The 27,138-nt window shown below is 44.2% G+C and overlaps 1 protein-coding gene across 1 annotated transcript in view; it reads left to right on the forward strand.

Annotated features, from left to right (window-relative positions):
- Positions 1 to 27,138, forward strand: part of CREBBP (CREB binding lysine acetyltransferase) — a 94,479-nt gene that overhangs the window by 62,804 nt on the left and 4,537 nt on the right. Inside the window, exons 15-29 of the mRNA XM_084271244.1 lie at positions 543 to 722; positions 952 to 1,138; positions 6,364 to 6,482; positions 6,618 to 6,857; positions 7,340 to 7,428; positions 12,726 to 12,806; positions 13,497 to 13,553; positions 14,767 to 14,844; positions 15,326 to 15,393; positions 19,463 to 19,613; positions 20,406 to 20,552; positions 21,139 to 21,252; positions 21,713 to 21,878; positions 23,070 to 23,237; positions 26,939 to 27,100. Of these exons, the coding sequence (XP_084127370.1) occupies positions 543 to 722; positions 952 to 1,138; positions 6,364 to 6,482; positions 6,618 to 6,857; positions 7,340 to 7,428; positions 12,726 to 12,806; positions 13,497 to 13,553; positions 14,767 to 14,844; positions 15,326 to 15,393; positions 19,463 to 19,613; positions 20,406 to 20,552; positions 21,139 to 21,252; positions 21,713 to 21,878; positions 23,070 to 23,237; positions 26,939 to 27,100 (2,007 nt within the window). The remainder of the gene's footprint in view (positions 1 to 542; positions 723 to 951; positions 1,139 to 6,363; positions 6,483 to 6,617; positions 6,858 to 7,339; positions 7,429 to 12,725; positions 12,807 to 13,496; positions 13,554 to 14,766; positions 14,845 to 15,325; positions 15,394 to 19,462; positions 19,614 to 20,405; positions 20,553 to 21,138; positions 21,253 to 21,712; positions 21,879 to 23,069; positions 23,238 to 26,938; positions 27,101 to 27,138) is intronic.

Here is a 27,138-nt window from a genome sequence, read left to right on the forward strand (position 1 = left end):
TACACGTAGCACCATGTCGTGAATGTATAGAGCCCACAGCTGTCAATAGCAGCTTCTGCCTTAGCCCAGAGGGTTCAGTGTGTAGCTGTGTGAGAGTGCGTGTGTTGCGTACTGAATGGCTTGGAGCTGCTCAGAGTAACGCTGGCAGCGGTGTGCAGAGGGACCAGGCACGCAGGCCTGATGCTGTGTTTGGCCTTCAGCAGAATCTGTCTTTTGGCATCGTGAAACTTGCATAATTTTTTTTTTTCTCTTAAGCCTCAGTCAGGTTGACTGCACATGTCAAGGAATGTACAGTGTTTCACTGGGCAGGTGTTTTCTCTGCAGGAGAAGCCCCTTTGGGACAGAATTCTTCCTTGGCTTCTCCTCTGTAAAGCAGAGTTACTAAATGTGTTGTATCGAAACTTGGCTACAGTGAGCTCCTGTATCCATGTTCTGCACTGTTTTAGAATATCATCTCATGTCTCTTTTGTGCTGTTCATTTTTAGTAAAGGAAAATATTTCTATATATGCAGTGTCTTTCTTTTGTACTGTTTTTACAACAGCTATCCCAGGCAGCAGCTAGTATTGATAACAGGGTCCCCACCCCTGCCTCAGTTGCTAGTGCTGATACGAATTCCCAGCAACTAGGACCAGATGCACCAATGCTAGAAAGCAAATCAGAAGTTAAAACTGAAGAAACTGAGCCAGAGACTAGTGAGACACAAGTGGAAGCTAAGACTGAGGTAAATGAGATTCTATACAGCTTAACTGAAAGCAGTGATAGATATAAAAGCACTCAATGATGTGTCTGACTCGGTGAGCTAAGGGGTGAGAGGAGGGTAGTTACTGGAACGTAACTGTCCTAGGGAAAGCCATGGATGGAGAGTGCTTTGACAGTCTCAAACTAATATTTTGATGACTCAAGTTCAGGTCATAGAGGTAATGGTACACCTTGTTGCATCCTTTCTTAAGGTGGAGGAGGATTTACAAGGATCTTCACAAATAAAAGAAGAAACAGATGGAACGGAGCTGAAACAGGAGCCAATGGAAATAGAGGAGAAGAAGCCTGAAATCAAAGTAGATGTTAAAGAGGAAGAGGAGGGCAGCACTAATGGAACCACTTCACAATCCACATCACCATCTCAGCCCCGCAAAAAAAGTATGTGTATGAAACCAGAGCTTTTCTTGTGTACTTCTGGTGGTTTTACTAGCATTTGTTTGCCATGGGCTCAATTCCTGCTGAGAGGTCTGTTCTACATGTGTGTTGCAGCCTGTGGAACTCTAGGGGATCAGTACTCTCTAACTGTGTTAGTAGGATTCCTTTAACGCTGCACGGATCTCAGGTGGGAGAAGCATGTCATGGTGTTTGTGATCCCAGCAGTCTTCTCACAGCTTCCACTTTCTGCAGGAAGGACCAAGACAGTAAAGCTGTGTCTGCTGGGGAAGTTGTACACAGAAATCTCTTCCTGTACGTCTTGGCCCTTGCTCTTTCAAGGGAGCTCAGTGTAGATATGAGTGCTCTCAGTAACCAAAAATAGCCATTGCTTTCCAGTTCCCTTAGAAGCTGCACACACCGCCTTCATACTGAGCTCCAGCCTTCATTTCTCTGAAAATTCAGTGCTTGAACTCTTTTCTCAATCTGTATTCCTCCAAGGCTGGACTGCTACAATAGATGTCAATGTTTTTTAAAATCCTGTGTCATTTTCAGTGTAGTGTTTGTTTGAAAGCTTCCTCCTCAGAAGTAGGTCAGTAGTCTCTCACATGAATCTACAGTGATAGCTTAGATTGAGGGGGGATTGTATCTGTGCTGTGTAGTTTTCCAAATGGAAACTTGATGGCATTACAGATCTTGAATGGACATATATAAATGATCGTGTGCCCTGGGTTAGTAAAAAGTCAATTAGAAAGGTTGTTAAAAGTGATTAATTATTCCACTAGTAGTACAGGCTTTGTAGGAGCCTTCAAAGGTAAGTTTTTGGGCTTGAAACCCGTGGCGGTTGAGACACCTCTGTCTCCTCATCTGCTTTTTTGAGACGATTTCTATGCTTACTTTTTAGGTTAGACCAAAGGTAAGCTTTCAGTGTCAAAAAGGGAAAGTGATGATCCATTTCACTACCTTTCCCTTTCCTTGCAAAGGAAGCTGCATACCACCACATTAGGAGAACATTATGGGCACGCTTTCCAGAATGTAATCAAGTCATCGTAAACTTGTGAAGTTTATGCAGTTTGAATTCGCTCTCCTGTGTATGCTTTGGGTTGTATTTAATTACTAAACATAATCTTTTCTAGTAAAACACTATAAACCACATTTTCCTGTAGATGGTGTTTGCAGGTTGTAGCAGAGAGGGCCTGCCAAAGGAAAGTGTGCTGCAGAACTGCCTGGAGAGCATGTCTCAGGCAGAAACAAGACAGTGAGTGGAAGGCATATTAGCATTTATAAGCCAGTTATATTCCCAGTGGAAGGAATCATTGCTGCTTGTTAGAAGGGGTGTGCTTGCAGTGAAACCAGGCGAGTAGTTGAAAATGGAAGGTTCCTGCAGAATTAGTCCCTGGAAGCGGCGCTGTCCCCTGCTGATTCAGCCTGGGGTAATACCTGTTTCTGCTACCTCATTTAGTAACACAGTTTTATCTTACCAGTATTGTCACCAGGTAACTGTGTAGAATAATCCCTGTGCAGTGTGTGCAGCTGCAGCAGCATGTGAAGAGTTCCAGACAGTGACATTGCCTCTCAAAGTCGTTTGTTTTAAATGCTGACTAAACCAGGAGGTACTCAAGACCAAACACTGTGAAGAATATGGTATTTTCAAACTCATGAGACACATCTGGCGTGGTTTCTTTTCATGATTTACAAAATACTGGGAATTCTTCTTCCTTCCTGTGCACCCGGATTCCTGGGGTGCACCCACAGAGACCGGGGGTGTAGCAGGTACCTGCTGGCTGCTGAGGGCACGGCTGGTGGCTGGCGGCCTCATGGAGCGTGTGCTGTAACATGACTTAGCAAGTTGTAGCCTGATACATTCATCTGGACCATAAAGGGGAGTGGTGTTCTGGGTGTAAGCAGCTTATGTCGTGCAGGTGGAATCTCACCTGCTGGCACCACTCATCCAGGTGTGCTGAGGCCCATTGGCCGGGCTGTGCTCACCTGACAGGCTGGGCTGTGGCCTGACTTCAGGGATGGCACATGGGCTGCAGAACGGGCTGGGACACAGGGCTGTGCAGCTCACCTGCACCAGTGTTTGTAGCTCAGGGGGTTTGGAGAATTGCACACACTCCTTCAGCAAGCTTGTCTTCCTCATTAAGGTTTTGCCTTCATAAATAGGGGTGACCAAACCCTTCCAGATTCAGGGTTTGGTTTTGCCTTTTTCCTATGAATCTCATGTGAGCACGAAAGGAAAGGGGTGGTTTCCTTGCCTCTTCCCTGCAGTCTTCTCAAAAGAAACGGTGTAATTCAGGCAGATCCAGGTGGCTGCTTTACAGTTTGACTTGCAGGATGGGTTTTACTGGTTTCTTCACTTCTTTATAATAAATACCAATAATGCAAAACCTACAAGACCTTGGTTTGAGAGGTTGGTATTCAGGTGTATTGACCTTGTTTTGAAGATGCCTTCATCTTCCTTTAGGAATTTTCTCCTTAGTAATTGTAAGCAGGGTTTTCTCTGTTTGAAATTAATATTAAAAAGGGAAAAAAGGTAGTGTTACAGTCTTCTCTGACAAATAACACATTACCGTGATGCAAGCCAAGATCCCATTTTCTATTTACCACCCACACAAAATGGGATAACTGGATATGAGCTCCCTACAAAGGTCCTGCTACTGGAGGAGAACTGAGAGCATTGACTTGTGGAAGAGAGAAAGAGGGGAAAAACATCCTTGTGAAATCTGCACTGGGGAGAGGCTATGATCAAGTGTTCTATTATTAGTCACTTTCCTTAGAGGCACAGAAGCTTCTTTTACCACTAAAGATGTAGGGAACTTTTCTTTATGGTTTTGGGTGAGGTCATAAATTGAAATAACTGGATTTCAAATTCTGGTTTTTTTAAAACTTCAAAATGAAGGTAGGTTTTGGCCTTAATCAGCAAAGATAATGAGGCTTTAAAAAACTTGGCAGAAGTTCTGCTGATCTTGGTAGTTTGGGTTTAAATAAAGATTGGATTTATTTTGAAAGATTCACTCTGTCTCAGTGCTATGATGCTGGAGGGATCAGTACTGGGAAAACTGAACAAACAATTTCAAGCAGGTGCCCAAAATAGATTATTGAAAGGTGATTTTTGACCTTAAGTCTCAGAAATTCAATAATTCAGATTACCTGGGTTATGAAGTACTTGAGCCAGAGCAAGACGGCTCCAGAAACAACAGAGAAGACTTTTTATTCTCATGATTGAAATTCAGTATTTCTTTCCTTTCTGGTGAATTCTATAATATAGATAAGTAGTTGTTTATAAGATGTATGAAAAGTATGTGTTTGGGCTCTTTCCATAGGCAAGTGTCTGCATATATGGTATCAACAAATTAATGAAAGATAATTGCCATTTTCATAGACTCCCAGACTGGTTTGGGTGAAAAGGGCCCTCAGACACCCCCACTGCCTCCCTGACATGGGCAGGGACACTTCCCACCAGGCCAGGGTGCCCAAAGTCCCATCCAACTCAGCCTTGAACCCTGCCAGGGATCCAGGGACAGCCCCAGCTTCTCTGGGCACCCTGTGCCAGGGCCTCCCCCCACCCCAGGAAGGATTTCTGCCCCCAGTCCCTCTTCAGCTGCCCTCCTGCAGCTGAAGGCCGTTCCCCTGGGCCTGGCCCTCCCTGCCCTGGGCACCAGGCCCTCTCCAGCTGCCCCCCTGCAGCTCTGAAGGCTGTTCCCCTTGCCCCTCCAGCACTTTTATTTTTTTATGAGGCACCAGCTGAAGTGATCATTAAGTTGAATGTGCTGTAGCAGCAGACATAGGCCTCCTTGGCTCATTTTGTTTTCATCCTGGCCAGTCCCAGTGTAGTAGTAGCAGCATGAGATCTTGACATATCTGTAGGGCAAACCCTTGCAAAAACCCTTCTGGCACCTTGCTTAGTCCTTTGCCATGGTTTGGGTGACTTGGGTGGTATCTTGCCTGGTGAGTACATGAGCAGCACCCCTCTCTCTGGTCAGAAGCAGTGCACTTAACCTGTTGTTCAGCTTCCCTTTGCAAATACAGGTTTTCTGGCTACACAGTTTCCAGGAGCTGCAGCATCCACAAAGGGCTGAAACGCATGAGAACGTTATGCCTGGGAAATGCTTTTGAGTAGTGGCAACTTAATTGCTTCCCTTGTTTTATTTTTGAGTCCAGTTTTGGTGAAGGTAGTGGAGACAAACCTACTTCACCTCAGAAATACTATGCCAAGGAAAAAGGAAAAAGAGAACTTTTTTTACAATCACAGATTTTTAACTAGAAGTGCCAACCAGAAGTTTATATCTTAACTGAAATACCATTTGAGTGGCAAAATGGCAATGATCAGCCTTGAAGGGGTCACTGTAGCCCTGTTGATTAAAGTGCTTTCAAGAGATCCCCTAATCGCTCCCTTTCGTTGGTATTGTTCCTGTTCCAGCCAGGTAGATAAATATTAGATGCCATCCTGCTTTCACTAGTTGCCTTTTTCTCAATAATAGGCATTCTTCCCTATTTAAAGATTCTGTTCCTAAGGAAATAAATGTAATTACACTGCTGAGATGTTCAAAGAGCTCTCCAAGTTATCATTATTTCTCAGAGAATGCATTGCCTTTCTTGTCCTTGTCATCCACTCGTGAAAGCAACGTGGCTGTTGCCATGCCACCGTTGCCAAGTGGTTGTAATGATGTGTATAAATCTGGAAGTATTAACACTTTGAAAATCAATTAACAGTCCATCAGACCAAGACTGTTTGCATACTATGGCCAGAAAATCCCTGTGCCAGCTCTCAAGACACCTGGTTGCTCTCTGTAGAGCTGGCTCTTCAGCCGTGTCCACTGCTGTGGCTTTTGCTAGAAGCATCTTGGCTTGGAAGGAGCAAACAAGGTTGGAAGGGAGGGAGGGGGAAATCTGCTTAGTCTCTTCTCTGGAGAGCTCAGGTTCATCCATGTTGAAGCAACTGGTTCTGGATAAGTTGTTTGGTTTTCAATGCTGTAGAATAGGTATTGTTACAGGCCACAGCTGTACCTGCCTCCTTACTCTGGGAATATCACCTACAGTGATTTGAATAAACATACAAGTGGTGCAGTAGCCACTTGATTGTGTGTGTTGCCTCTAATCAGCTGTACAGATCAGGAAATCCTTCTTAAGAGTTTTATGTTAGCATAGCTGTATGTTTCTTTGAGGGGATTCAAGAGGTTAGGAAACAGGGCAGGACACTTTCTAACCTTTCTGACTTCCCTTTCCAGTTTTCAAGCCCGAGGAGCTGCGCCAGGCTCTCATGCCTACCCTTGAAGCACTGTACCGCCAGGACCCAGAGTCTCTCCCATTTAGGCAGCCTGTGGATCCCCAGCTTTTAGGGATTCCGGTGAGTCAACGTTAAAAAAACCCCAGACCTTAAATATTGTTGTGCTTTTGTTTATATAAGCACTTTGTATTTTCTGTACATTGTGGTGTGAACAGTCAGCACCTAAAAAGCAAAGGGTTTTGTGTGTGTTTGAAGGATTACTTCGACATCGTGAAGAACCCTATGGATCTCTCAACCATTAAACGTAAATTGGATACTGGGCAGTACCAGGAGCCCTGGCAGTACGTGGATGATGTTTGGCTGATGTTTAACAACGCCTGGCTCTACAATCGCAAGACTTCCAGGGTCTATAAGTTTTGCACTAAACTTGCGGAGGTGTTTGAACAAGAAATTGATCCCGTTATGCAATCGCTTGGCTACTGCTGTGGGCGCAAGGTACGTGTTCCAGGAATGGAGCTCTGTTCTTTCAGAGACCTTAGCTTGATTCATCAGATAAAACATTTGCTTTTGTATACTGGTTTGGGTTTTTTTTTAAATGAAATATTGGGTAAAAGGCTTGCTAAAAATTTGGTTTTATTATAAGCATGCTAAGAGCCAAAAGAAGGGAGATAGCATCCTTCTTGCTGCTACTCTGTTATATTTTTCTCCTTCAGAGAACACCTTTTTGGTTGTAAGCAGTATTAAATGCTTTGCTTACTTCCCATGTCCATTGTAATAAGGTTAGAGAATCAACTCTTTAAGCTTATGTAGTTAATAATTGTAATTTAATTGAGAGCTGTGCTATTATACTTACAATAGCTTGGAGAAAGTCTGTTAAGCACAACATATGATATCCGTAAGTGTCAGCTTTGCCTAATGGGTACTTGATTAACATAAGGCTACATTTTAAAGCTTCTCTTCTCACTGTTGTTTTGCAGTATGAGTTTTCTCCACAGACCTTGTGCTGTTATGGCAAGCAGCTGTGTACTATTCCTCGTGATGCTGCCTACTACAGCTACCAGAACAGGTAAGTCCTTGGCTCTGGTTTATTCCCCTCACTCAGCCAGTGCGACCCTTTGAATTCTCTGCACATGGGGACGAGGAGGATTACTAACTTTTCCTTTCCTTTGTCAGTGAAGTCAAATATCTTTGCACGCTGTCCTTTGGCAGGTGACTTTAGTTTCCTGCACTTGCTGTACTTAAGTGCTTGCTATTAGCTAGGTTGCACCACACAGCATGGAAGTGGAAGGGAAATTGTCAGTGTTTTCTGTGAAACAAGAAGTAGGGCTTCCTGGAGGGAGAAGGCAGAACTGTGAATTGTGTTACCTTGTGCTGGGAGACTTGTAAAAAGATGCAGGTTTGTTTTCAGATTAGTGTCAGAATTTGCAAATTAAAGGGGACATTCACTGACTGCAAATCTTAGTTTCTGTCTTCCCAATTAGTACTTAATTCTGTTTAAATTGGGTTTAAATTAGCTTTGAAAACTACCCAGACTCCAGGAGAAGCTATGAAAACCAGTAGTTTCTGTTAATGTTATCAATGCTAGGATTTGGTGTTTGTATGATTATTAAACAATTGTTATAATATTACTTTTCCATTTAATTCTTAAATCAACAATGTTATAACAACTAAGCAAACTTAGGACTTGACTTTTTTGGTTTCTTGGATTTTCCCCTGCACCCCAGAAAAGGCATAAAGGAAATGGGCTAAGACAAACTTTGTTTTTCTTCCTTAAAGCAAAGTTAGGAGTTGCCTTTCCAGATGCTTGGCAGCCTGGAAGTCTTGCCAGCTTCGAAGTGTGCAGTGGGCTGTTGTCTAACTGAAGCTGTGCACTAAGTCAGTCAGTCCTTGCACTTAGTGTCTTGTAGGGTGATCCCGATGTCACCAGGCGTGCTGTAAGCTGGTGCAAGACTGGAGTACTATCTAGCTGGAGTAGCATGGTGCAGGAGGTGAAAATGTGTTGCCCTGCGTTGTACCTTGAGTCTTAGGCGACCTTAATGAGGCAGATAGTATTGACAGAGGAATGGAAATTCACTAGCCTTCAAAAAAGGTTTTACACAGCCACTGGGAACTCTGAAAAAAGTCATTCTGGGGAGAAACAAAGCAATTAAAATGCATTTAAAGAGATAGTTCTTCAGGGCTGGAAGGGGGCAGAAAATAACCTTCGAATGCCACGTCTGAGTGGCAGCATTACAAATACTTGTCATGTTTAGTACTGCACTGACAGGTAATTACACAGGGGGTCATGTGCTTGCAGAGGTACCTTTCCCGTTGCTACTAGTGTTAAAGCCTTTGAATTTCTCATTGGAAGGCAGTGCTGGCTGCCAGCAAGATGGACCGGGTTGGTGGGACAGTGGGTTCCTCTGTGATGCAGTATTGCAATTTCCTGCCCATTTCAAACACGACAGACCATTTATATCAAGTTTTATCTCAGAGCAGTAGTCAAAGGAAAGTGGTTTCTCCAAGTGTCAGTAGGGCAGTGGCAGAACAGAGGCTGGTGTAGATTTCTGTTCATCTAGGTGTTCTGCAAAAGGGCTGGGGTTCAGGGATTTGGGGTGGCTTTGACTTGGGGGTGGGGTAAGGGTTTCTGTTTCAGGCCCAGTAAACTGAGCGGTGAATAGGGCTTTGAGGTGGGTTTTTAACAAAATGAATCACCTTATTTTTAAGTGTGTGTCTGGGCTCTCAGGTCCTAGAAAGGCTGTATTCATCAGCTGCATCACTGCTCTAAACCAGTCAGAGGAACTGGTTTCATTTGGCAGTATCTTCACATCTTAGATGTTACTTCACCGTAGGAAACCAGTGACAAAGGGATCCTGTGGTTCCTGTAGATCTTTAATTGATCAAATGATCGTGGCACTTTCTGGTTATGGAACAGACAAAATTGGATGTACTTAAAGCCCAGCTGATTGCATAACTAGCTTACAACTAAGAATATTTAGTCACTATCTAATGAATGAACTCTGGCACTACAGAGTTCAGTGTTTACAAGCTAATTGCCTGGTACAGAGGTGTTTGGCTTCCATGAATAAGGCACAACTGTATGTTAAAGCAAGTGTTCAGAAAATACACATCAGTGTGAGTATCCAGGTGTGAAAGGTGATTGGTATTTCACCTTGGTACTGATGTCCAGTTACTCACTGAGAATTTCCTTCAAATGCACTTAATTACAGCTGGAAATGGGCCTGTTAAAGCAGAGATTGGGCTTTTTCTGGACTTTGGTATCGATCCATAGTGTCGTTCCTTGATAAACAGGGATCAGGCACCCCACAGTCTGCATTTGAAAAGCTTTTAACTTTTGATGTGTTGCAATAAGTATGTGCTCTGGATCTTCTGTGACTGTTTTAACTAGAATATTGTATGCTTTCTGTGGGTCACATGGAATATTAGTCGTGACATGGAAAAGTCAATTCCAAGCAAGTCTCTGTTTCTGAGAGTCCATGCTCCTAATAAGTTGTGGTATTGCTTCACCTTGGTTACTCTATGGACAAATGTTCATTTTCACTGTATTTCAATTTTTGTTTCCTCATTTTAATACCATGGGTGGAAGGCTTGATTCTTGCTAGTGTTAGATTTGTGCTCCCCTTTGGATCAGCTGAGTGCTGGAGCACGTGCTTGCCATGCTGCCGAACTGAAGAGCTCATCCCTGTGGGACTGAGCTTCCTGCAGCCTGAGCAGAGGCTAAATTATCAGTGCTGGTGGAGCTGGTTGCATTTCTGTGGTGTCACTTAAAGCCAGTGTCACAGGCAGCCTTGTTGCTTGGTTCCATGAGTGCTTTGAAAGCCCATAAATGATTCTGAATATGAATCAGAATTAAACTTTTCTGGGATTGTTTCAATGTAGCAAAGTATTAATAGGAGCTTTGGCCATGGATTTTTTTACTGGCTACATGCTCCTGAGTTAGAATCCCTCCCGTGTTTCAGTCCTTCCCACTCTGTTAACCTGTTAGTAAGGAAAGTAATTAGTGAGGATTTGTACTTGAAGATAAACTTAGAAGCAGCACATCACAGGACAAAGGATGTGGACAATGGGGGAAAGGATATAAAATTCTGAACCTGTTATGTTTAGGTGTTGGGGCTTTTTTAATTATTAGATGTGTCATTTTGGGGGTATGGAACAAGGGGAAAGAGGTGCAGTGCCAGTATCCACTCCTGAAATTCTCTTGTAATATTGCTCTGTAATAACTGTAATATATTTTCATTCCTAATGGTTACAAATTAATGGAATACACTTCTGTTACTCTTTTTTTCCCTCCTGGCCTTGTTCTATTGTGTTCTCAGCTCCAAAAGCCCTGGTTTTCCTTGGGAGGGTGATGTGTTTAAGCCTAGCTGAGCTGACCCAGAAGTCACTTGCAGTTTAGCTTTGGTAGGCTGGCAAGCAGCCCTCTGGGCAGGGAGCGCGGCGCTCGGCTCACGTGGTCGCTATCGGAGTTGCAGCTGCCCCGCTGTCAGGTGCTTGTGTGGATAAGTCAGTGTGGGCTGTAGGAACTGGAATCAAACACACCTTTTCCTGGGTCGGTCCCACAGCAGAGGGAGTATCCAGTGTGCTGCTGCATTTAAGTGGCTCTTGGCTAGCAGAGTGGCTCTCGAAGCCTGAGCCAGCTGGCAGAGTCTGCAGAAGTTTTCAGGCTCTTGTAAATGAGGCTGTGCGAGCAGCGAGGCAGCTGCGGTGCGGGGTGACGCAGGCTGCGCTGCGGAACCGCCTCCCCCCATTGGCTGGGCGCTGCGGAAGGACCCGCTCGCGCTGCGTCTCACCAGCACGTAGAGCATGTCCAGCAGTGACACCGTGGCCAGCGCCTGTCACAGGGGGAGATTCTAATCCTTCCATGTCAATAAAGGCCTATAGGTGGCTTCTGTTACCCCCAGGAGAGCACAGCCTCAGAGACCTGTCACCTGAGGGGAGTGTGCGAGTGTGTGTCGGGAGGGGCTCGCTGCCGTGGTTATTAATCTCCATCCCTTGAGTTGTTGGTTCATTGTGACATTGAGTCTCGTTGGATGCCTTTTATACTTACCATTCTTACAGTTCTAGTGTTTGAGTACTAAACCTGCCTTTTACTGTGCTGCCGTTGCTGCTTACACTCTCTCACTCTTGATCCTCCATAAAGCTCCTTTATTTTGATGATCCTTTGTGGCCTTTCTGCATTTTACAGCTGTGGCCTCTCTTTGTTACCTTTGTTCATGTGTGAATTCATATCCTTTCCAAACATTTAGCCTCTTTTTATTTTTTTTTATGACCCTGACAACTTTGGTTCCAGTTCATCTGAAACAAACAAACAAAAACCCCACCAAAAATAAGCCAAACCCAAAATCTGTGTAACTAAGAATTTTGTTTTAGTTTTCAAATGCAGATTGTATTTTCCTAGAGTTGTATTCCAATTTACTCAGCTTGGTTTGTTAAACTGGAGTGTTGGTTTTGCTGAGTATAACTTGGATTGGCTCTTGGTCTAGTGACCAAAAATTGTTCCTAACTTCATATTTGATTTGTAAAGCTTAAATTCCTCATCTTCAATGTACCTGATAAATATATTGTATGTATGTACAATATTTAATGTTGTTCACATATATACATATATTGTACTGATGTAGATAAATGGCTGGAAACTCTGACCCATAATTGCATTTCTGTTAAATGTTTGTCTAGAGTATGGATTTGGTTTCATTTATATAAAATACTAGCTGAGCAATTGGTCACATTGAATCTTGCAGTCAAATAACTCCTGAATGTTACATTTTATAGCTCTCTTTCAATACCAATTGTTCCTGCCTTACAGTTTTTACTGACAATCAGTAAATGCTTTCAGCATATTTTCTAATTACTTAAATCTGTGATAAACGTGTTCTTAAAACCTTTTGACAGGCTGTTTTTTCACCCAAAGGAAACTCCCAAGCCTGGAATCAAAGAGAATTTTTTTTTCCCAAAGTAATGCAAATCAAATCCAAATTCTTTAAATTTGAAGCCTATACAAATGTAGCTTGGTAGCTACTTCATCAATCCTCCCCAAATTTTAAATCTGATGCCCGACGACTTGTTAATAATGTATAAAATGAGACCGAATGCTAATCTGTGCTTTGCCTTGGCTTTCTGCTCTGTGTTGTCTTGGTGTTTGCGTCTTACCTCTTACGTCTGTGCTGTTTGTTCCCTCCCCTGTTCTCTAATCCTGCCCTCCCCTCTGTTCCTCCTCATTGTCCTCACTTGACCCATCAATCAACCAACAACGCCCCCCCTTTCGTCGTGGTGATCTGCCCTGCTCTGGTTGGTGGCTCCGTGCTTGGGTGGCTGTATGTTGTGCTGGACCAGTTCACCCAAATATGGCCTTCTTGCTGACAGGTATCACTTCTGTGAGAAGTGTTTCACTGAAATCCAGGGGGAGAATGTCACCCTGGGTGATGACCCTTCCCAGCCTCAAACGTAAGTCGCTTCCTTTCTTCTGCATGTTGTCCTGTTAAAGAGGAGGGATGGTGTGGAGTCCTGGTTTGATAGTAAAACCCTGTGGCAGTGTGCATGGGGGAACGCCTGCTTTCTCACTGATAGGAGAGGTTACAGAGCTGCCCTTAGGTTGGGGGCAGACACTAGATTAACATGGAGGGGGGGGGGTGGATGATGGGATGGAAGCTCTGTCAGTAAATGTCACTAATCCGTTACCTTTTCAACTTAAACACTTGGGCTAATCCCAACAGCTCACAGCTTTTGAAACACAGCTTTTCATGAAAACAGAACTTCTCTTGAGCCCGGCCAGAAAGTAAGATGCTTTGATGCTCTGGTCTCTTAAGCTACATCACTGAATCAGTTTGAGGAGTACAGACTGTTTCAGAAGGTGGCTGATTTACTGATGGTAGCTTCCCTTGTTCTTCATTACTTTAAACTTAGGGGTGTACGTGGCTATTTCTTATTTTGTTTTTAATTCCACAGAAAGTGAAATGGGAAAATATTTTCTGTAGCCTAAAATAAAATGAATTGCTCTCTCTGAATAGAAAATACTGATATGCTCTCTTCAGACATGAGGTTTGCTGTTTTGCTGCAATTCAGAAAAGCATGATATTGTCTCAGCTTCTGAAACAAAGGTACCACTGAGTTTTCATATTAACTCTTTGTCTCTAGAACCATCTCTAAGGATCAATTTGAAAAGAAGAAAAATGACACACTAGATCCAGAGCCGTAAGTATCAGGCTGTTGTGTTTGCTGAGATCATCCCATCATTTTCACTTGTCCATTAGCCAGTGCTCAGAAGCCAGGCAGTGAATAAGGAAGCCTTCCTCCTTCTCCCAGCTCTGCCCAAACAGGCTGCACAATCTTCCTCTAGAGTTTGTAGCACAACGTACAAACTTGGTGTCAGCCCCTGATACCCAAGAGGAAAGTGTGAGCCTGTTGGGTAGTTTCTGGTTGTGTTTATTGGGTATTAAGGTGTGTTCTATGAGGTGCTGCATGCCTGCCCCAAAATGCTCCTCTGCCATAGAGAGCCTTTCCCTGTGTGGGAGTTGGGCACTTTCCCCCTCTGGTTAAGCTAGGCTTCTACAACATTTTTCTCTTCACCAACTTCTTAATCCACAGAAAGAGCCATCCTCCTCCCCTGCATCGATTGCTTGGGAAGTTCAGTAAAACCCAAGTTGAACCTTTCCTTAGTAGCACTGTGGTACTTTTCCTACCACCCTTACCTACCTGAAAGGACATTCTCTCTTGCTGCTTTGTTCTCTGGCAGTTTGATACACAATACATTCTGATTCCTCCCTGCATCTTTCAAATACGAAACTGAGCTCCTCACCCAGACCTTTAAAGACAGACTGCCAAGACAGCCCCCAGTGCGTGTGGCTTCATAACCAGTGCTGCAGCCTTGAGTGGGAAAACCATCCCACCCAAAACCAGATTTTTGAGATAGTATTTTGACCCAATAGAGGACTATGACAGACCCATGCAGGCACAGACAAGCTAATACATGTTTTCTTGGCACAGTGGTTCACGAGTGACTAGTTTTTACAGTAAGTCGAGCAACCATTTAGTCAGCTTGTAGTTGTTGCAACAATTGAAAAATAAATCTGCAGAGGTATTGTTGAGCAGAATTCTGTGAAGCTGGGAAAACTCAGAACTCTGCTTAGAAAAGGATAGATAAGATCCAGGAAAAGCTTGTGCAAGACAGCCCGTTCCTCACTGTTAAATTAGTCCCTTTTACAATTTATATATATATATTTGCTTAGGAGATTGACAGGTGTATATCTGAATTCTCTTTTTTTTTTAACTGTGATGTATAAAGCTGAGCCTACTGAAGTTGTTCCAGTCCTTAGTTAGAAGGTTGGAAAGTCCTTCTTTCTTCCTGAGTTCTGGAAAATCGCTTGCTGAACAGCCAGAGTGATTGCTTGCTGTTTTTTCTTCTCAGGTTTGTTGACTGCAAGGAATGTGGTCGGAAGATGCACCAGATTTGTGTATTACATTATGATATTATTTGGCCTTCAGGGTAAGATGTTTGTGAGGCTTTTTTACCCTTTGTATAATAATTCTATCAACTACCTTGGTCTTAAGACTTTGTGCGTTTGCCTTTCAATGTGCAGTTGGTGCCTTTTGAGAACTGAGTACAAAGGGGCAAAGCAGTTCAAAATAAAATCTGGTTTTGGTGTTTGGGGTCTCATTTCATTGTATTTGAGTGAAAATGGGCATGAAACTGATTGTTCAGATACACAGATTTCTGTGGTTTCTTTTAACTCCTGGTTGGAAGTAAGTTTGTATACTACAGAACACTCTTGCAGGTGTAACTGCTTGATAGAATTAAACCAGCTCATAAAGCTTTAAGTGCCTCAAAAACTGAGTGATAGAAGCTGATCAAATCCAGAGAGAAATACATTGTACTTCAATGTTTAAATTCTGGGTTCAAACATTGGGTGTAAGCTAGCCAGTAATGTGTTTATGCTAAAGTGTTGCCAATTTCTTCTCTTTGATAGGTTTGTCTGTGATAATTGCCTGAAGAAAACCGGTAGAACACGCAAGGAAAACAAATTCAGTGCTAAAAGTGAGTTTCATATTTCTACATTTGTCTTCAACTTCCATCTTCTCCCTGCCACCCCAATAGCTTTTTGATTGAAGCTTTCCCCTGTCACGATAAGGAGGGCAGGAGCATTTGCAACATGAGGAGTCATGTAGCCCAAGGCTGTCAGAACTTTAAGCAGTATTTTAAAAACCTGTTCTTTATGTGCCTATGGTCAGTCTGGATTCTGCTCGAGGTATTTGGTCTCTATGTCCTTATTTTTCTAAGATGTAACAAAGAAGGGGAAACGGAACAGGGGGAGCATAAGGCTGTGAGCACTTTCCTGGCTATATTTAGACATATTTCCATGTAACATGGAAACTCTGGTAATGTACTGTCACCTCTGTGCCCTTCAGATGATGTGTAGTAACAAGTCGTAACGCACTTCAGGTGTACTCTGGTGTGCCAAGTACTGCTGTATTTGAAGAGCTTGCTTCTAGAGAGGACTGGGGTATAAGAACTGTCTTCTGGAATTAGTAACCAGCTGTACTCCAAGTCTGTAGATCTTTCTTGGGGGTAACCACTGTCAGAATCCTGTTGAAAGGTGCGCTTGCCAGAGTGCTGGATGCTGCCAGGTCAAGTTGTCTCAGTCTCCTAGTCCTTCTCCAGGCACTCTCTGTGCCTGCAGTTAACATCAGAGAATGTAATCTGGTAACTTCTGCTCCTCTGTGTTTGGGGTGGGGGGAAGAGAAGGGGCTGGCGTCAATAGTGCAGTGTCAGGGGCACAGCATAGAGAAACCAAGTGGGTTTAGAAACAGGGTGACACACATGGGAATAACTCGAACTTGCAGGTACACTTGAGTCTCCCTTCTTGTTCTTTGCTCCTTGGAAAGCCTGAGCATTGCCTTGTGCTCTGACTTTGTGAGCCTAAACCTTCCTAATTGTAATAAAGGAGTGCTGCTGCGTTAGACAGAACTTGTGGAGATCTTTGTGTGTGGCTGATGGCATAATAAGAGACTCGAAGGGGATAATTAGGAGATGATAATGCTGTACGAGACACATTAGGTTACCACAATCAAAACGGTCTCTGGAGTAACCTGACGCACACAAGGTGGGATTGCTAAAAAGCTTAAAATTAGTTTCATTAAAACAGGTTAAAATTGAAAGAGAATGTTAATAAAACCATGAAATAAAACTGTAGTTTCAGGTAACCATTTTTAAATACGTCTCTTCTATTCTATGCTGCCTTCACAGCATGTATTCATGGAAATTGTCTCAAGTAAGGATGTGGTTCCTTGGATGTCTGAAGTTGTTCTGTGATGTTGCTTAAGGGTTTGAGTAACCAGTATTTAAGGCCATCCTTCTGTTCTGTGGGGATCTGGACAGGGAAATGATGGTGTGCTTTTCCTTCTCACTGATCTCTTCTTTCTCCCTTCCCAGCTGTTTGAAAATCTTGTTTTCTTTTTCCTGTGCTGATTTGAGTCCTGCCAGCAGTGCTAATCCACTGGTGGGCTCTGCTTGGGAGATCACTTGTCCTTAATGGTGCTCTAGTGGAAACATAGGAATGGAGAAAGAAAGCCTGTTTGTTGTCAGACTGGCTGAGAAACAAATACGGGCAATGAAAGTCTGAAACACCAACGTGATTCCCCTCCTCTTTCTGTCCCCATAAAACCCCTTTGCTTATGGACTTCCCATCAGTATTTCGATGCCCACTCAAACGTGCTGGCACAACTGCTAGTAAACAAGGTAGCATGTCCTCAGATGGAAGCTGCTGCTCTGCTGTTATGGCAGCATTCATATTCCTGATCTGCATTAAGTATCTTAACCACATCATGAGCTACATTGCACAGAGCTGACTGACAGCGCTCCAGAACCAGTGAGCCAGGGTACAGCTGGGTGATGCTGTGCAATGCCCAACTTTGGGAGCCTTTTTCTTACACAAATGCTGCTTAACTGCTAGCTAATGTGACAAAAGATGGCACCCAAAGTAGCTTCCTGACAAAAAGTCACAGTATGCCAAAAATCCAACTTTCTCCTTCCCTGCCCAGGGTCTCATCCAGTCACAAATACCTGGGCATTGCTGCTGCAGCAGAGCTGCTGGGCCTGGGCGGCCTGAAGGCCTGTGATGTGGTCACCAGTGTGAATGCCAGTTGTTGAGTTTGCATCACAGCGTTCACTGAGACCTGAGCTTTTAGTGGAGTTCTGTATGTTAGAATCATAGCAAGGTTTGGGTTGGAAGGGACCCCAAAGATGATCAAGTCCCAACCCCCCTGCTGCTCAAGGCCCTGTCCAGCCCGGCCTTGAACACCTCCAGGGAGGAGGCAGCCACCACTTCCCTGGGAGGTGTCCAAGAACCAAAATCCAGTTGCTTTCTGAAAGAATTTGCACATTTACACAGCAAAATATGCAGCTTTTAGAGTGCATCTAATCTCAATGCTGCCTATTTCTTTTATCTTCCTATCTGGTCTTTTTTTGTTGTTTGTTTTTTCAAGTCTTAATGCATTGCAGCATAAGGAAGGAAGCAGATATCCTTTGGTTGCTTAGCATTGGAAAGATGATAAAATGACAACACAAGAAGACAGCAGAGTTAAATAAAATGGCTTTCTAAAAATGTACCAACTGATTAGTTGAAACTGAGCCATTTCTTTTTTTTTCCCCTGTTTGTCTTCTGGAAAAATCAACTAAACTAATGTATTTCCTCAAAGTGTTTGTGAATTTTCTTTAAAATTATTTTGATTTCCTTTAAAATCACCCCACTTCTATTAGATACAGAAACCCTGATGTATTGTATTGGGCTGGAAAACATTGGGAAAGGCAAGTGCATTGGGATTGGTAAAGGGCCTGGTGTGTTTTTACTTCAGCCTACCTTCAAAGTGAATTACTAGCTCCTGGGTAAATGATACCTAGATGGGATTGTGCTGGTTATAACCTCAGAACCTCACTGGACAAGGCAATAGGCTACAGGATACTAAACAAGATTGTAAATAAAACTCCCAAGTGTATAAATCCCTTAGAAAGTGAGATTTTCCTTTGAGTAAACGTGGCTTTTTTCACCAAGAATCAGAGCCTAAAATACACCTTAGCACAGCTATTTCACTGCAGTGTTCTGCCTGCAAGCTCAGTGCTCAGGAAGAACCAACCACCCGGTGTCAGTAGCCAAATAACAACTGAAAAATGAAGCAATGGAGAGAGGAAAATTCATAGCATCTTAGGGAAACAAACATCTGTGGATTGCACCATTGCTTTGGAAAAGGTAGCAGATTGACCTAAAAATGAAGCAGGAACGATAGTTAGTGAAATAAGGACAGCAGGATCAGAGAAGTGGCCATAAATCTTCAAGTCAGAACAGGGTGCCACCCATGTTTTCTTAATTTAAACAAAATCTTAATTTCTGTAATTTGTTGTGGATTTATTTGAAAACCATCAGGTCTTGTAGTACTACAAAAGTAGCTCTCCCCACAAAGGCTAACTGTAAATGTAAAGACAGAGAGGGGATCTGGACAATGTGTGGACTTGAACTTGTGAAGACCTCTATCGCTGTGCAAGAACTATTTGGGCTTTCTGTGCAGATTACTGTAGCTGTGGAGTCTAAAAGCTCTCCTGAAAAGAAAAAGCAATGAAATCTCCATTGAAGTCAAAAGGCTTTTCATTTCTGTTGATTTGCTTTGCCTTGCTTGAAAAGGTGTGGCACGGAGCCAGATCTGTAAAGTGATGTAATCTCTGTCAGGCAGCCAGATAGTGGTTTTGTTAGGGGAAAACATTTGCAGTGTTCATAAAACAAGCCTGCAAATGTAAAAACTCAATGTAAAGCTGCCTTTGTTAGTTCACTCACCAAGGGATTTTTCCCACTGTAGTGGTTTTAGCTTTCATGGTAGGGTATGAGCACTTAAGGCCTGGGTAAAAACAAGGCTGGGTTTGCTTGGGTTTGGTTTGGTTTTTTAATTTTGGCTGTGTGAATGCAAACATCACGTTTTCCTGTGGAGGTAAAGCAAAGGGAGAAACCCACTGCCACACAGAGAGGCGAGACCCGAGGAGCATGGTAACACCCAGAACTTCATGATGATTTCCCTGGTATTAATGTTCCCATTGTCCTGTTCTCTCCCTTCCTTTCCAGGGCTGCAGACCACACGTTTAGGAAACCATTTGGAAGACAGAGTCAACAAATTTTTGCGGAGGCAGAATCACCCTGAAGCTGGAGAGGTCTTTGTCAGAGTAGTAGCAAGTTCAGATAAGACAGTAGAAGTTAAACCAGGAATGAAATCCAGGTCAGTTCTCTTCATCACAGATTTTTAAATTTCTTTCGATGTGTCCCTGCTTAAACACTGCCAGACCCTGCTGATTCACACCTTCATCCCTTTGCACGTTATTGAAACTTGGGCTTGAGTCAGATTATGAAAGTGTGGTAGGTAGTGAATGAATTTGGGGGAGGTGACAGTTGTGTTGTGACTCTTTGGGGGGTAACAGGGGGGACATCCTGGTTTTGGCTGTAATACTATGACTTCAGATTACTACATCTTGAGAGAGAGCCTGCCCATGCTTTGGGTAGCAGTACAGAACTCCTGACTGGGTTTGGAGTGGTTGCTGAGATCCTGTTATGTACTGTTCTTTGACTTCGTTAGGTGGTTTATAAGTATTGAGCTTTCAGAAGTTATTTTCAATTTGCTTTATTGTAAATGAGAAGCCTAAAAGGTTTACTCTGTGAAGTATTTAGGCTTTAGTTGATGAAGACAGTGTTTACATGGCATTGCTTCATCATAATGCATCGGGCTGTCTACTCTGCAACACATTTAAAGTCCTGTGGTGTCTGAGGATGCCCTTCTACTCAGTGCTTGCCTCTTCAGTCCTATGTTAACTGTATGAAAACAGTCTTGGAGTTTTATGGCAGTGGGGCTCCCTCTTTCAATACAGCTCTGATCTGACCCTGCTCAACTCCTGCAGGACTGTTTGAGTCAAAGATTACATTTCCTCATTCTGGTAGGACACTGGCTTAATAATTGGCTTTTTGTTATTTTCCTTTTTTCTCTTTTTCCTGTTCTGCCTCCCCCCTTCCCCATCAGATTTGTGGATTCTGGTGAGATGTCAGAGTCTTTCCCTTACCGTACCAAAGCTCTCTTTGCATTTGAGGAGATTGATGGAGTAGATGTGTGCTTCTTCGGCATGCACGTCCAGGAGTACGGCTCGGACTGCCCCCCTCCAAATACAAGGTACCCCTACTTCTGTACCACCACTGCATGCACAGGGAGCTTCTTGCCACATTCCCTGAATGGCTGTTCTCAGATACTCAAGAGTGGGAAATGCCTTTCAATTCTGTGGCACAAATAAGACCAACTGTAAGACCGCAGGTGACTTTGAAGGAGAAAACAAATATCACAGGCTGCCCAAAGAGGGGGTGGGTGCCCCATCCCTGGGGGTGTTCAAGGCCAGGTTGGATGGGGCACTGAACAACCTTGTGTAGCTCCAGGCCTGGAGGTTGGTGGCCCTGCCTGTGGCAGGGGGGTTGGAGCTCTGTGACCCTTGGGGTCCCTTCTAACCCATGCCATTCTGTGATCACAACACAAATGTTGTTTTTTTTTCTATTCTCTAATGAATTTTGCCTCTTGATGCATATTCTTGCTGCCAAAAAAACATGCTTCCCATCTTTTCCCTTAGAGAACTGTTTATACCATGTTAAGCTGCTGAGATGTGCATTAAAATGATGTCATTAATTTCTCCCTGCTCTCTGTGGCTCTGCCTGTGTCGGGTCAGGCCTCAGCAGCCGTGCCTGACGCGTGTCCTCCTCTCGTTGTGCAGGCGTGTGTACATATCCTATCTCGACAGCATCCACTTCTTCCGCCCCCGGTGCCTCCGCACTGCAGTCTATCATGAGATCCTCATTGGGTATTTGGAGTACGTGAAGAAACTTGGGTAAGTGGGATCTTTGCAAAGAAAACATTTTTCTTTTTCTTCTTCTTATCCAGTAGGCTGAGTAGCTTTTCACTTGGGGTAGTCTGTCTTTCCTTCCTGGGGGTTGGACACGATGATCTCTCAAGGTCCCTTCCAACCCCTGTGATTCTGTAATTCTGCCCTCTGAGATATGAGACACACACATCTGTTCTGCAGTGGAGAGAAATTTAGACTTTATCACTAAGGTGTTTTTTCTGTTGTCAGGATGCTGTTTATCAGAGGTTCATTTGATGTTTAAGCTTCATTCTTGTATCCCAGACCTTTTCTCATCCCCTGTTTGAATGGAGGTTACTGCTTCAGGATCTTTGGTACAAAGGAGAAAGCAAGCTGGGTGGGGAGTGCAGGGAAGGCAGAGGTCTGAGTTAATCTTAAGATAATTGAAATGGTTATAACTGGTTTTTTGGTCGTGTGTTCAATGCAGGTATGTGACAGGACACATCTGGGCCTGTCCCCCAAGTGAAGGAGATGACTACATCTTTCATTGCCATCCCCCTGATCAGAAAATCCCCAAACCCAAACGTTTGCAAGAATGGTATAAGAAGATGCTGGACAAGGCGTTTGCTGAGAGAATCATTCATGACTATAAGGTTTGTTGCTGTTGACTTCCTAAATTAGTTCTTAGGGGCTTTTCATTTGAAGGCAGCTAATACTGGTTTGTAAGACATTAAGTTATGGTGGTGTTGTACAAGGGATTTTATTCTCAAGTAATGTCTTCATTTTCTTACACTTTCTGGAGGTTCTGCCTCTCAGACTAAAAATCCCTTGGGTTTTGTTTCTACATGAAGAGAAGTGTGCAAGAACCTGCCTTCCTGTACTTACCTTTCACTGCTGCCTTCTAGGCAAGGGAGTCTGTAGCTCATTAAGGTTTCAGAAGTTGTTTTCTGGTGATTCTGGAAGATGAGGTGGCATACTGCACCCCACAAGTGTGAAGTCAAAAAATACTGCTGATAAAACAGCACCTTCATTTGGAAGGATGATTTTCATGATTGGGGAATATCAGGCATGTACCCAAGGAAACAAGGTAATGATGGCCAGGGTAGTGTTTGCTGCTCCTTGCGTGCTCAAATTGACAAGGATTTCTTAATGACAGTGGCAGCACTGGGAAAGAATCAGTGTTTTGATTGCAAGGGACAGTTACTGAATGTGTGGCACAGAGCAGCATATACCAAGCCTTGTTCTCTGATCCAGAATAGCAGAGAGCTACAAAGCCTGTGTGTCCTGATAAGGTGGTCTTCAAATGAACCAGAAAAAGCACTGGCTGGTCTTGTACACACTTGGGGGTTGGACTCGATGGTCTCTTGAGGTCCCTTCCAACCCCTACAGTTCTGTGAAAAACCCCACCTCTGGATCAGCTGTGTAAAATGCCTGCTCTCAGTGGTCCCTGGGCTATCTAGCCAGGTGGTCCACAGAGCTTCACCTGCTGTCACAAGAACAATCCCTGCTCTTGTCCACAAGCCGTCTAGGAAAAGCCAAGTGTGTGGGCTTTGAGTTTCTACAGGAGAGTTTATTCTATTTTCCAAGGGTGTTCTAGTCTCCCCCGTGGTGGCAGACAGAGGTTAGGGAGAGCCCCAGCAGCTGTCGTTCTGAGAGAGGAGTGGGGCTGTTAAGGTGTTGCCAGGCCAGCTGTTTGAGCCATGCCCAGAAAAGGAGCCGTGCCAGGAGCAGACCATGGGCTGGGAGTGAGGTTGTGGCTGTTCAGAGTTGGATGGGGTCATGTCTCTGGTTCTATCCTAAGTGGTCTTCACTTACCTGTGGTACTGTGTGATAATGCCAAACAGGACATCTTCAAACAAGCAACTGAGGACAGGCTGACAAGTGCCAAGGAGCTGCCTTACTTCGAAGGTGATTTCTGGCCCAATGTGCTGGAAGAAAGCATTAAGGAGCTGGAGCAGGAAGAGGAAGAAAGGAAAAAGGAAGAAAGCACTGCAGCTAGTGAAACAACAGAGGTGAGTGAACTTCAACTGCTGCATTTGCTTCTGGCTCACAAGGCTGACAATGCTGTCATAAATTAGGGAGTTCACATTCAGTAAACTGGAACAGAGGGTATTCACACCAGGTGTTACATCTAGATTCCTTTTACCCTGTGTTTCTGCCTTTCTTCAACAGCAAGCTGATGGCTTCTTAGTAACAGAATCAGAAGTCAGTTATGTCAGTTCAGCAGCTCTGTTCTCAGAAATGGTTCATCTGCTTTTGGATCCCATCATGACTGCTGCATTTGTTTGCAGTCATTTGGCTGAGCTGCTGGTTCACACCTTTGCAAATCACCTTGGTATTTCCATTTTGGAAGATGCTCTATTTCTCAAAGCTGAATTAAATTTGGCTGTTATTTAGGCAGAGGTACTTGTTGTAGGGGGCTGAAATTGAGAAGTATTTATTACAAGCTGTGTAATTCATTGGTGTGAAATGCTGATCCTGGTGGTGATGTCCCTTCACCAGCGTTCTCTCTTTGCTTTTCTGTTCTCTTTTAGCTGTACAAACCACTTTCTCAGGGTCCTGTCCAGAATTTCATTATCAATTTTTAATTGTATCTTGATTGTATCAGTACCCAAATGGCCTTAACACTTCTATACTGGCCCTTTTACTTGTAATGTACAGCAAGGTGTTTAGAAAACAAATCTAGTAAGAAAATGTGAAGTCTTAACAGGCTGGGGAGGAGCCAAAACCTCTTAACTGGGGCAGGACTCTTGAGCTTAGATGCTGTGGCAGTTTGCATCCAGTGTGTTGGACATGCATAACAGACCCTGCTGTCCATTCTGCTGTGCCATCCGTTCCCTTAAGCCTCAGCAGCCCTTTCAATGTGTGCTTTCTATGGGACCATGAAGTTCCTTGCTCTCCCCTTGTTCCTTCTGATTGTAACTTCATACTGAAATACTCAACAAACACAGCAGTGTGAAAGTAACTGGAAGACAAGGCTGGAAGGTTGAAGTTGCAGTCCTCTTCTGCTGACAGCACAGCTTTCAGTACATCCTGGCATGCCTCTCCAGTGAAAACACTGGTGTACACCTCTGCAGCTGAGAGGGGGGAAAAGGGCTTTTGAAAAGGCCCAGAACAGGTACCTGTGAAACTTGCCCAAGCTGCCTGACTGAAGTGAGAAGGTGCAGCCTGGGTTGGTGACATCCCTGTGGCCCCACTTAATGCCATGGGTGCTCCCTGGGGTGGCAGGACATCAAAATCTGCATCCAAGTTGCCAAGGATGTCATCCCAGAATGCAACAAAAAATGTGACAGAGGGGTCTCTGCCACTTGTCTTGGAGAAAGAAATTAAATTAACAGTGTGAGAACTCCACTTGTGATGGGATGAGTGATAATGGCCTTCAGCTGCAGGAGGGCAGCTGGGGAGGGGCTGGGGGCAGAAATCCTTCCTGGGGAGGGGGCAGGACCTGGCACAGGGTGCCCAGAAAAACTGGGACTGCCCCTGGATCCCTGGCAGGGTTCAAGGCCAGGTTGGATGGGGCTTGGGGCACCCTGGGCTGGTGGGGGTGTCTGAGGGCCCTTTTCACTCACCCCAGTCTGTGTTTCCCCAGTGCAGCCACTCAAACTTGTGTCACGTTATGGAGGGAACAGCTCAGCAGTGGGGATCCCCACACCCAGCAGCAGAGATGGTGCAGAATGTGTCTGTCTTGTCTTAAACTCTTGGGCTTAAACTTTGTATGTGGGGAGAGAGCTGCTTAAAAGTCATAGTGAGGATTAGTTAGAGTCTAAAGAGTTGGCAGATATTCAGCAGTTCCTGAGAGAGGTTCTGGGGGGACAGGGCTGGCTGAGGTACCAGGATCTCTGGTGACCTTGGCTGGATCTGTTCAGTGCCATCGAAATGAAGTCCTACAAAAGCAATCTTAAAACTTCCCAAAGCACTTTGGAATATCTCTGTACAGTGGGCAAAATTTAAACATATTGAAAGTGGCTTAGGAAGAAAACTTAAAATTCTGTGGTCAGCTGAGTTCTATCCATTGCTCCTTTTGGTGTTTCTGTTTTAAAGTGGATGTTGCTGCTCTGGAATGTGTGAACAAAGGAGGACATGCCCTAAATCCATCAGTGGGTTAGAAGATTTGGGGGAAAGAAATCACATTGGGGAACATAGAGTAGCTCACTTCATCTTCAAATCCCTTAGACCTCCGTCTGGTTTCCCATAAAATAGTGTCATTTGCATTTCCAAACAGGTTTTTTTAATCTTAATTTCCAAACATCAGAGCTGGTTACAGAGGGAGCCAAGGTAGGACAGGGGATTCCATGGGAGCCGAGCTGGTGGCAGGGAGTGATGGCACCAGCCTGGACATGAGACTGCTTCCTTCAGCCAGAGTGGGTTTTGTCTTTCTGAATAAACATGCTTGTGGATAAACTGTATGTGCTGGTACATCGTATCCATGACACTTCTTTGCCTCTGTGTGTATATGTATCAGAGTATTTTGGTGGCTTGTTGTTACCATTCAGATACCCAACCCCTTGGCAGTGCAGGGGGTCTGTGCCAGTGGTGAGCTCCCTGCTGCAGGCTGGGGTGTTTCTCCTCCAAGGACATGAGAAGTCTAAAAGTTATTTGTGTTTTCACAGGTCATCTAAATAGCAGCCTCTGCTATTTTTTGCTCTCATTATTTACATCCTGTATTCAGTAGATGGTCATTGTGGCCTGGGTTGTAACTTGGGCCCAAGTGAGGGTTTGGGGGGTTTTTTGGAGTTGTGTGCACAGCAGGAGGTCTCAGGATGGATGGCCACGGAGATGCTCAGAGGGCTGGAGCAGCTCCCCTACAGAGAGAGGCTGAGGGAGCTGGGCTGGGTCAGCCTGGAGAAGAGAAGGCTGTGGGGGGACCTCATTGCAGCCTTCCAGTCCCTGAAGGGAGCAGAGAAACAGGAGGGAATCAGCTTGTTAAAGGGCAGAGACTGGCAGGACAAGGGGGATGGAGTGAAGCTGAAGGAGGGAAGGGTTAGAGGAGATATTAGGGGGAAATTCTTTCCAGAGAGAGTGGTGAGGGGCTGGAACAGGCTGCCCAGATGCTGGATGCCCCATCCCTGGGGGTGTTCAAGGCCAGGTTGGCTGGGGCCCTGGGCAACCTTGTGTAGCTCCAGGCCTGGAGGTTGGTGGCCCTGCCTGTGGCAGGGGACTCGAGCTCTGTGACCCTTGGGGTCCCTCCCAACCCAGACCAGTCTGGGATTCTATGATTCAGTTTCACAAGTTGGAAATGTCAGATGTTCTTTCTTGTGTACTAGCCCTGAATTTGTTCAGTAAAACCGAACAGAAAGCATCAGATGAAAGGTTGAGTAAGGGTGTGAAACCCCAAATGCAACAACAAAGCAAAGTCCTGTACTTCTGGAAATTTTTAAGTCCAGTTTATTTGTATCTCATTTTATCATCTGATATCTAAGATTTGCTTGTAAAACAGGCAGTGGAAGCTGCAGCACAGAGTGTCTGAGAAGGAAAAAACACAAGTGTAAGATACAGATTATTTACTGAATATGCATACTTTAAAAATCTGGTTTTAAACAGTGTTTGTGTTGGTTTGGCTTGTGATTTTCCCTGCAAGGTAGGATATGTTTAACACATTATGGCTGACTTGCATTGGGTCAAAGTTCTGTTATTGACAACAGAAGTGTTTTCACTTTCAGCTGCAGTGACTGGGAGAGAGCTCTAAAGCACAACCTCTTTGCCTTTCTTGCAGGGAAGCCAGGGTGACAGCAAAAATGCCAAGAAAAAGAACAACAAAAAAACCAACAAGAATAAGAGCAGCATCAGCAGAGCTAACAAGAAGAAACCCAGCATGCCAAACGTGTCCAATGATCTGTCTCAGAAGCTCTATGCCACTATGGAGAAGCATAAAGAGGTACTGCCAAAATGTGCTGGGTAAAGAGCAGGGTTTTA

Source organism: Gallinula chloropus (genome assembly GCF_964237585.1).
Source record: "Gallinula chloropus genome assembly, chromosome: 15".
Taxonomy (NCBI): Eukaryota; Metazoa; Chordata; class Aves; order Gruiformes; family Rallidae; genus Gallinula; species Gallinula chloropus.